General features: G+C 43.6%; 1 protein-coding gene and 1 long non-coding RNA gene across 2 annotated transcripts in view; one reads left to right on the plus strand and one right to left on the minus strand.

Moving 5' to 3' along the window:
* prkcha (protein kinase C, eta, a) overlaps positions 1-11,051 on the plus strand; it is a 24,496-nt gene extending 13,445 nt beyond the window's left edge. Inside the window, exons 10-14 of the mRNA XM_008283976.1 lie at positions 1,848-2,002; positions 6,410-6,548; positions 7,128-7,316; positions 10,232-10,378; positions 10,531-11,051. Of these exons, the coding sequence (XP_008282198.1) occupies positions 1,848-2,002; positions 6,410-6,548; positions 7,128-7,316; positions 10,232-10,378; positions 10,531-10,677 (777 nt within the window). The 3' untranslated portion in view covers positions 10,678-11,051. The remainder of the gene's footprint in view (positions 1-1,847; positions 2,003-6,409; positions 6,549-7,127; positions 7,317-10,231; positions 10,379-10,530) is intronic.
* LOC103358834 (uncharacterized) lies at positions 1,299-1,828 on the minus strand. Its single transcript, XR_520275.1, has 2 exons — positions 1,710-1,828; positions 1,299-1,620 (listed from the first exon to the last, which is right to left on the minus strand). It is a non-coding gene; the product is annotated as an uncharacterized LOC103358834 (long non-coding RNA).

Here is an 11,051-nt window from a genome sequence, read left to right on the forward strand (position 1 = left end):
AAACATGCTGAGGTTAATTGGTGATTCTAAATTGTCCGTAGGTGGAAATGTGAGTGTGCTTGGTTAGAAATGTTTTGGTGTCCATGTGTCTATGTCTCACTGCTTTCTTCTCAGCTCCCCCTTGTGGTAGCCAGCCGTGCCACTACTTTTGATGTTCTCTGTAATTTTTGATGGACAGGTGTGAGCACCTCCAGGCCACACTTTTATCCACCTTCACTTTATTAGACTTAATCTTTCCCAAATTTTTATTTTAGTTAGATTTTGCCAGGTGGTTTCCTACACACGACCGGTTTAGTCGTCCACGTTGCATCACATCCGTTGATCAGCAGGTGGCAGCAGCGTCGTGTCTGAAAGGCCTGAACGCAGTCAATGGGCCTCGTTTCCTCTCACTCAGACAGGAAGCTGCTAATCTGCTTTAGTCGGCTGAACCGTGGCTGCCCTACTTCACCTCAGGTCAAAGTCTCATAGCAGCGAGTGAGGAACTGAGTCAGTGACGCTGCCCACCTGACGGATTCAGACCCACACACGGCCTCAGAATAGTGTTTGTTCCACCGGCACACCTCTTTTTTAGTTACCGGTCTCACCACCGTTTTCCTGAGCAGATACTCGCTGCACAGTTTCTCGTGAAAGCACCGACTTATCTGCGGTTTTAAGTGTTGTTATTGTGTCTTTGCTGTTCTTGCTATGAGTACATGTTAGGGGGATATTTTGCATCTGTTTTGAGCTCTTCACTGTGGTATAAATATAAATATATGTTTAAAAGTCAGTGAGTGGGTAATGGAAAGAGAAGCGGTGGGAATTAGAAGGCAGGATGTGGTTTTGTTTGTGATGGTGCGATACTCTCACCAAACGATGTGCTTCAGGAGGACCGTCCTTCATCACAACAGTTTGTTATCTGCAGATCATTTTTATTATTAAACATGAAAACAAGAGACATATGTTCCTGTGAAACCAAACTACTGACAGCGTATCAAGTGTCTGGAGATGACTTCTTTGGAAATTCCAGAGGCCGTCATGCTATTGTGGTTAATTTGGTGTGGCCTGTCCAGGAAGTGGCATCTGCGGCTGACGTTTGAGCTAAAGCTGGTACGATATCAGATATTCGTTACCCGGTTGTCGTGGCCAAAAGAATTCATGAGAAATTTGGTTATCAGATGGATTAATCTCGAACTTTATATGTGTTGTTGTCGTCTTTGAGGTGGCGAGAGAGTCTGTAGCTGTGCTGTATGCTCTGCTGTGTCATCATTTGTGTGTTATTAGTCAGCATACATTCATAAAAATCACAGTTATCACCAGAAAACAGAAGAAACTGTTTTAATACGTTTTTGAGATAACACCAATCTCACACGTCTGGGTTCAAAAGTCAGCGTGATTAGCATTTTATTAGACAGTAGACGTGTGCAACCAAGAAACTGCTCTAGTACGAGGGAGTTTTACACACAGAGGACTGCGTAGAATACGTCTAAACCACCAAACCACAGACTAGTTAAACACAAGAGTCGCTGTGCATGAATGTTCTGATCACCATCAGGAGGCTTTACGGTCAGATCTGTAAATCACGTCCTCTCGCAGTGTTTTCTCCCCAGGCTCCCATTTTCCAGATCACCTATTGACCACAGCCTGTAATGAGAAAGAAAGATTTATGAGTTTGATTTTCCTTTTTTTTTTGCTAACTTTAAACTGTGGTTGGATGAATCCATTAAACAGACATGTGAAATTTATGAGAAGCAGCCGCGTAACATCCTTGAAGCAATCCCAGTATGTTCATGTTCACTGGTTTAATAAGAGGGCAGCAGGGCGGGGTCGTGTGCACATGTGTAAATGTCATCCTCTAATTTGTACGGCAGGACCGTCTCTTCTTCGTGATGGAGTTTGTGAACGGCGGGGATCTCATGTTCCACATCCAGAAGTCGAGGAAGTTCGAAGAGGGCAGAGCACGTTTCTACGCGGCGGAGATCACGTCTGCTCTCATGTTCCTGCACAGTAAAGGCATCATATACAGGTCAGAACCAGACACATTACTGTACGTCAAACAGCAGAGCGTACAGGACGTCTCCCTACATGTATCTGCTGGTATACATCCGAGATCCTTCATGCTTCAACAGCACTGCTTATCCTGTCTCTTCTCAGATATGTTTTAAAGGCTGGACATATCAATAAACTGTTGGTCAGAGGGAAGCTCCACAGATTTTCCATGTTCATTATGGGAGCTGCTGCATGTCTTGTGCAGACAGCAGAATAATGTCAGGACACTGTGACTCGAGGGAGAATTAGCTCTGATCATATCAACAGTGGTTATTTAGCCTTTAGCTTGGAGACAACAGTTTTTTTTTTGTGAGTCTCTGCTACAAACTGGAGTAGTTTCAGTGGCTCAGTCCAATAAAATATGCTGTCAAGAGGCCTTATTAGGATCCAGCATCTCTGGAGCTCGACTCCATACAAGGGACTAAAAGTCAGAAAACATCTGCAGGGCGGATTTTTACCTTTAATGAATGCTTCAGCTTTATGGAAATGAAGTTCAGCAACTATATGCAGCTGTGAACACACACTTTTAAAGGTTGTGTATTTCAGGGCAGTGCTGAGTTTCCAGTGACTCCTGTGACTCTGGATTTTCTTTGATGGAATCATTAAATCACATGCGTTTTTGTCACAACAAAAATCATTCATTTTGCTTCTTTCTTAAATTTTTTTATACGTCTTATGGAAATATGACAACATCTGCTGGGTCAGAAATATCCACACAGCAGTGCTAACATTTGGTTTAACGTCCTTTGGCCATTTTTACCTCAATACCTTTTAGGAGCCGTGCACAAGCTTCTGGTTGTGTCTCCTCCTGACAGACAGAACTGGAACAGTCAAACTAAATTTACTGTCCGACCCAGACTTTATAAATAGCATTATTATTAATAGACTAATGAGATTAATTTGCATGTTTTTCTATTGCTTTTGATAGTGTTTACTCCAATCCCGGCCTCGGATGTGTGAGCGTTTACTCTGACACCTTTCTCGGTGGGCTCCCTGCCAGCGCACCACGATAAGGAAAGGGGGACATCATGTGCGCTAACAGCAAATCCCGAGTTATATTTAGTGATCAGCGTGTCCTTTGTCAGTTCACACCGCATAGCATGACTTTTAGCCGAAGGAGCCACACGCAGTTTGCATGCTACGACTAAAATAACGAGCCAAAATACTAGCATGCACATCAGGCAAGTGGAACAAAGCTCCTTGTGGCCCCAGTTACTGCGTTGTGTAACGTCTTATCGTGACTTGACTCGTTATCTCCGTGTGAGATTCAGCTCAAGTCTCGTCTATGTTTCCTGTCAGTGTTGTCCTTAAAAGATAGATGCAGTGGTTTTGTTCGTTCATTTTGAGAGTTAATTCCAAACCTGCTGGACGCACACTGGCCGACTGTAATGGTTTTGAAGGTGAGTGAGGGGAACTAATTAAGCGCTGGTCTGTAGGAGGTCACACCCTGTATCCTGAACAGCTGCTCAGTGTCATGCAACCCTGTAAAAAAACAAAAAGCAGTGACTTTATGAAGCTTTACAGGTGTTGTGTTTTGGTGTCACATTCTTTTATTGCCGTGCACAAAATCGCAGGACGCAAAATAATAAAAATGATCATCTAATTTTGATTTAGCATGTGAAATAACACACGGCTACATTCTGACACGCATCGCTGTGATAAGACCTGAACTCGATGCATATAGATTTCAGAGAGGCCGTGATAGTTTGATGCTCTTTAAACCCGTAACCACGGTGATGAAAGAAAGAAAAAAAAAACATAAAATCTCTCGGTCTGTGCGTCAAAGCGTTTGTCAGTACTTCCTCTTCTCTTTCTTGGAAATTTTGATGTTGGCGCAAGTCTGCCTCTTACTCAGTCCGTTCAGTGCATCAGAGTTGTCGCACCTCCAGCTGTTTACCGTTAAACTCGATGTATCAGTGTCCAACTGACCCGCTTCTCACAGGAGGAGGCTCAAAGTGTAACTCAGACGTCCTTCAGACGTGGTGATGCTGGTGGACGAAGGATGCTTTGGTGCCGTTGGTGGTTTGTGTTGAGGTGTTTGGTCGCGCGGAGCTTTGCAGCATTAAAAATGTTCATCAAATTGCAGAACTGGCCACACAGTGGTCCTCAGATTTATTCATATCCTCCCATTAAAGAAGGAAAGAAAGAGCTGAAATGAGCTGAAATTGACAAAAGTAATAACACTGGGTCACAAAAAAATCCTTTTTTGAAGGGGTGTAGGATTCTTTAACTGATTTAGGACATTTTTTGCAGCACTGAATCCAAACATGACGTCTGCTTTTCTGCATCAGCTCAGGTTTTTATGCCAACTCAATTTTTAAAAAAAACAATTTTACCACAACATCGATTACATTTTTTTGACATTAGCGATTGATTTATTTTAGTATTTCTCATATGAAATCGGATTTTAGAGGAAAAATGGCATTTTCTAATCCTGTAATAAGCTAAATGATCCAAAAGTTGATGAGCGTAAACATTTGTAAAGGTAAATACAAGTAAATTGCATGTTTCATCAAATCAAAAATTTTTCTTCATTGAGCAAAACCAGTGTAATATTTGGATTCAGCACATTGCAATTGTCCAAAATCAGCTCAAAAAACTTTGACACCAAAATGGGTGTAAACCAGAGTAATAGATAAAAATTTAGTGAAAATCAGGACATTGCTTTTAAATTGTGGTTCAACAGAAATATATTTTTTAAAAAGCATGATGGGACCCATAAACTAATATTTTGTTGATTGATTGTTTGTCTGAGACAGATTGTTTGGGTTTTTTTAAATTATTCTTTTCAACCACAATTCAAAAGCAACGTCTTATTTCACTAAATTATAATTTAGCAAATTTTTATTTATTATTCCTTTTTTCAGTTTCTAGTTATTTGAGGGACTATTGTGAATTTCGCCTTTTCTTTAATGGAAGGCGATGAATACATTTGACTGTGTATAAGGCTGAGCAAATAACAGACACTCAGCGTTGTTACTGTCGCTGGCTTTCATTTATTTTTTCACCGTTTTGTTGGTCTGGTTGTTGAACGTGCTCTACTCTACGGTGGGCCAGTGTGTGAGCGTCGGCCTGTTGGGCTGCGGCGGACGCACACCATGATCCTGTGAGTCAGTGTTACACAATCAGCTTAAGGTGGAAAAGAGCAAACCAGATTAAACCAACCAAACCAGCGCTCAACCGGCAGTCAACCTTTCTGTTTTTGTATTTGTCATCCTGATTTTCGGAAATCGCTCCAGATCCTGCCAGTTGAATCAGCATTTTTTTTGACGCATTTCCTAAACAGTGCATCAGTTACACAGAGGCTGCCCATGTTGCTTACTATCTTCTGTGGAGCTTCAGGCTATCTCTGCAAAATGACCTTTGTCTGAAGTCTGGTCACCTGATCACAGATTATTCCTCGACTCCAGAGCCCGCACTCAGCAGGTTTAATCTCCCCGTCAGATGACAAAGCAGCAGCTGACGTGAAAAGAGAGCAGGAGATCTTTCCAGTGTTTGGCTGTGGGGGCATCCACATGCACGGTCAGCACAGGGAAAGATATGTACACTGGTCATACAGCGCATTTGATCTTTTATTCCACTCGAATTTAGAGTCATAATACGCTTTCTGTGGAAACCAAAGAGTGTGCACATGATTAGGGAGCCGCAAATGCCAAACACTTTGTGGTCATTAATCAGTTTTCAGCCCCCAACAGAACTACGCAGAGCAGTTTTATTATGATGCATCACGTATTTTAAATAAAATCTACTGAAACCAGGAGCTCGGGATTAATTTCTGCTGTAAAAGGTTGTATTGATTCTGGTTAGAATTAATTAAACAGGTACATTGAGCCAATTCATTTCATTCACAAACACACACAAACAACAAATGGCCTCACCTGTAAGTCAGCACCTGTACAAACAGAACAGCAACAGACTTTGTGTAACTTTGGTAAACAATGAAGACCCACAACCACCAAAACTGTGTTCCAAACTGAATATTTATTCAACAAAATGCATCTCTTACTTCATTCGCCTCCGGTCCGGGCGGCCACGTCCAATTTATTTACTGGTTTTGACATCTGAGCGTTTCGTCCTTCTCGCCAAGTGCTCATCAGAATGTTTCCTGGCTGCCACTTTACGGTCAGAGATTCTGTTGGTGTCGCCGGCTGCCACAAAAGTTTCGGTGTCCTCAGAAGACCTTTTCTTCTCGTCTCTCCACAAATTTCTACCTTGCTCGGCTATAATTAGAAACTGGACCCACAGGGTGCGACTTGGAGACGGAACGCAACCTGACATTTTAGCAGCTGTTGGTTTTCAATTGGATTTGATTCTTTATCCATTTATGTCCCTGAGAAAATATCTCACAGTTTTCCTTTCGTTCTGTGTTTGTCTTGCGTTTCAGGGATCTAAAATTGGACAACGTTCTCCTCGACAAAGACGGTCACTGCAAGCTGGCCGATTTTGGCATGTGCAAGGAGGGCATATTTGAAGGTGTGGCGACGGGAACTTTCTGCGGGACCCCGGATTACATCGCCCCAGAGGTCAGTTTCAACAGGACAGTTGCACTCAGAGTAGCACATGTGGGTCTTAAGGAGCTCTTCTATCACACAGAACATTTCCATTTTCAACATGCAGAGTTTACACCAAAGAAAAAAAATTCAACCACTTGTAGCTTCCTGCCCATGAGGTCCTCTGGGTTCATATGATGCACTTTCCAGTCTAATCCCCTCTCCATCACACCACCTCACTAAAAACAAACACCGCGGTCGCTCCGTGTCATTTCCAACTCTCTCCTGACTGACTGGAAAGCAGCAGCTGTGAACCCCGATCCCCTCATCAGGATGTGCATTCAGAGGTGTGCTGGGATTTCATAATGAGGGATTAAGATGATCTGTGTTCTCCCGTTTGAGGGATTTTTTCTCTGACCAAGACTGTGTGTCTGCATTTATGAAAGGCCTCTTCACTGCCCTCAACACTCGCTCCTCAGTGTGGCCTCACTGGCAACAAATCCGACCTGTCCATTAGCTAAACCTCACCGAGCGGCTGCAGGCTCGCCGTTGAGGCTGCGTCTGTGTCATAATGGTTCACTTTCTTGGCTCGCTCTGGTGTGTTTTCCACAGATCCTGCAGGAGATGCTGTATGGACCCTCTGTCGATTGGTGGGCGCTCGGGGTGCTGCTGTTTGAGATGCTGTCGGGACACGCCCCCTTCGAGGCAGAAAACGAAGATGACCTCTTTGAATCCATTCTCAATGAAGAGATCGTTTATGCGTCTTGGCTCAGCACAGAGGCCGTAAACATACTCAAAGCTGTGAGTGTTCGTTTTATATTCCCGGTTCGTCGCTCATCAGCTGTAAAAATGTGATGATGAGTGAACCTGGATGAGCGCCAGGTCGTGCTGAATTCCCCTCGGATCAGCGCTGTCGGACTTTGTTCACATCATACAATTGCAGGAAATGTCTGTTTATCTTTTTTTTGGTAAACTGAAGTAATGATAGAGGAAATCAATTTGTTCCTGGATTTGTGACCAGCACTGTGGAGAAAAACCAATAAGGGTAAACATTTACTAAAAGACCAGCTCCCTGCTTCACTGGAGAACGTACCAGAACACTGCAGCGTCATGCATTAGGACATCAAGGACCGCAGAGGCTTTGCCCTGAATCCCAGTGATCACGGGTTGATATTTGTTGTCCTTTGGACTGACTGACACTATCTGACTGCGGAGTGACTGGCAGCCAGACAGAGTCGGCCAGCCAGCTGTTTGGCCCGGGTCCTTTACATAACTATATTAAGGCATGGTCCACTGCCCAGCCACAGCACACAGGCTATAAATATGACAGCACCTCCTCCCTTCATTCCTCCTGTCTTTGCACGATGTTCTCCTCGTATCCGTGCTGTTATTCCAGCGTGCTTGAGGAAGCACCAAACCAATCTGCACTGCTGATTTGTGTCACACGTTACGTACTCAGTGGATTTAAGCGCTGCCGCTCTATTTTTACTGCAAGTTGATCCGTTGTAAGGTTCTCCTTGTTCTTGTAACAGAGTTAACGGTGGTTGGCCACAGTCTGGAAGTGTTGGGTTGATGTAGAGTAACGAATTCATTATTTCAAGATGCTTATTATATTATCACATCGGGCTGGAACAAACCATCATTTTCATTGTCGATTACTGATGATTCAGTCATAAAATATTCCAAAACGCCCTCCAGAGTTTCTCCGAGTCTGAGATGTCACGTCTTCAAAAAGTTCCTTTTGTCCAACCCATGGTTTAGATTAAAGATGTTCAATTTATGTTGCTATAAAACAACAACTTCTCACATTTCAGAAACTGGAACCAACATATCTGTAAGCTCTTCTGACTAAATGACTGACTTGAAGTTTTAGGACCAGTTTTGTCCTCTGATTGCTGTGAATCTTTTCTGCAAGTAAAGAGAAGAAGAGGCTTTTTTTCTTTTTTTTTTTGATGAAGTAATGCTGAGGAGGCAGCTGTGGTTCTGAGGGTGGCACAGCTGCCGCGAAGCCACGGAAACATGGCATCAACCTCAGTGGAATAGTTTTCAGATTTTGCGGTCTGCAGGCTTCTGAACTGACTTACCCCTCCTGGTCTGTCTAACGCACAGCTAGTTCCACCTCAAGGAACGTACCGGTCCACTGGTGTGGGTTTTTTTAATAATGTTTTAGCCCTTTAACTGCAAATCACAGCATCAAAATCACGCTCGCAGCTGCAAATCCCTGCATGCATCTGCTTTGGCAACAAACTGCCAAGTTTCTCTTCCGCATTCCCCGGCAAAAAAAACAAAAAGATGTTTTGATGTGAAGTGGAAAGAATACAAGAGATCATAAAGCTGAAGCTCAGCACTTAAACTGAAGCATGTTAATGATGAGATCAGGACTTCTGGAGGTGGTACGTCTGTCATCAAAACCTGCCAGAACCACGAGCCACATAGCTGCTTCCTCATCCTCGTGGGGCTTAGTCTTGCTGAGGCCTGCAGACTCGTTTAGGCCAAGTCTTAATGTTGTTTTGAGCTGATATGGCAGGGCGTATTAATCTTTCCAATGACTTCAGGTTAATCTGGCAACTGTCACTGTGGAGACGGAGGCTCATTAGTTTGTTGTGGCCTTGTCTGAATGTCACCTGAGGCGACTCCAGAGCCGCGGCAGAGTTTTCTACACACACTAACTTTCTACATTTTTCTTTGTTTGGGTCTGTCCCTCAGGCCTTTGATACCCACCAGGCTTTGGTAGCAGAGAAAAAGTTCAGCAGGTGATTCACTATTGTTTCATTGAACACAAAACCAGGAAGTTGGAACACATCAGTTGCGGTTAGCTGAACCCGACTGAACTCCGTCCCACTAAAGCGCCGTAGGAGGCGTCGGGCACAATACAGGGCGTGTGTGTGTGTGTGTGTGTGTGTGTTTTTTGTGAACTGGGAGGCGGGGATTAACTGGATGCACTCCTGGCTGGATTCCAGTTTGGCATTCCTCCAAATAGTCCGATCTGGCTAAATGATATGCATCACTTTGCTTCACTTTGTACCAATCATACATCAACAATCAGCTCATATCCACTCAGTCCAACAGTCCACTCGCATTTTGAGATTTACTTTTTTTATTGAGGAATTTTTACACATTTTTTTTTTTACAGAAATAGAACTAAGAACAGAAACAGTGGGGGGGACCTTTTTTATCATAGCATCATCATCTGCAGCAGTCGTCATTATTTGAATGGCAGCTTTACATAAAGTCGGGTCTTATAGGCTCAACATATTCTGTCCATTTTGACCAAGTTCTACAAAATGAGTCCATTTGCAGTTTTAGGCCAAAAGACACTTTTTCCATTTTGTAGATTTCTTGTATGATGTTGATCCAGTCCTCAGTTCTCTGTCGCTCAGGCTTGAGCCATCTTCTGGTGACGGCCTTTTTAGTAATAGTTTCTTGTCTCCATTGCTGAGGCCGTCCAGGACTGTGTTACCAACATACACAGTTTCAAATGAAAGGGGGAAAACAATTGAGAACACATTTTGTACACTCTGATGGATCCCAACCCAATACTCTTGAATAATTTGACAGTTAAAAAAACATGGAAATGATTAGCTCCTTCAACGCCACACCTCCAACAGGCATCTCCAGTTCCCCCGGTATCTGTTTTGGCCTGGTGTAGTGTACATATTTTTTGTTGTGTTTTGTCCTTAGTGTTGGTTAATTTGTCTTTCTTTTGGCTCCTACAGCTGTTGACCAAGAACCCGGCCCGGCGTCTGGGCTGCGTGGCCTCAGAGGGCGGCGAGGACGCAGTGACCAGCCACGCCTTCTTCACCACCATCGACTGGGAGAAACTGAATCGTAGAGAAATAGAACCACCCTTCAAACCCAGGATTGTAAGTCACGTGAATGATTTTATTGCTATTGTGACAATGTGTAGGAATGATAACGGAGGTGTTGCCGGTGGATTCGTCTGACCTTGAGGCTGTGACTGTGTTTTTGCTAAAATGTTACTGCTGGGAAATAATCCTGTTTTGTTCCTCTTCAGAAAACACCAGAGGATGTGAACAACTTTGACCCAGATTTCACTCAGGAAGAGCCCACCCTCACGCCCATCGACGATATCATCCCTTCCACCAACCAGGACGAGTTTCGACACTTTTCCTTCACTTCACCTGAACTGCTGGAGAGCTAAGAGCCTCCTCGCCGCTCTGCCGCTCATCCAGCACTTGTGTCAAACTTCTCAATCTCTATGACTTTGCAGAAGACGGTATGTACAGTATGACGCTGTCACATTCCCCAGAGACATGACTACGCAAAGTGCAAAAGGAGTCAGCCAAACACAACCTCAACGAGAAACCGGGGCTTCACATGAACTCTTAAGCGCTTGTGAAATTGTGGCCTGTGATTAGCTTTTGGAGTTGCATTTAGTTTTGACTGTGACATGACTTATCGACACATTCGTGCGAGCGTCTGTGTGGACAGGATGTATTTCACATGTTGTTGTGTTGTAATGACTTTGCTTCCATTTACGTCAAATGAAAAAGCACTTTTTGGAACATAAAGACA

Source organism: Stegastes partitus, unplaced genomic scaffold (assembly GCF_000690725.1).
Source record: "Stegastes partitus isolate 25-593 unplaced genomic scaffold, Stegastes_partitus-1.0.2 Scaffold8, whole genome shotgun sequence".
Classification (NCBI taxonomy): domain Eukaryota; kingdom Metazoa; phylum Chordata; class Actinopteri; family Pomacentridae; genus Stegastes; species Stegastes partitus.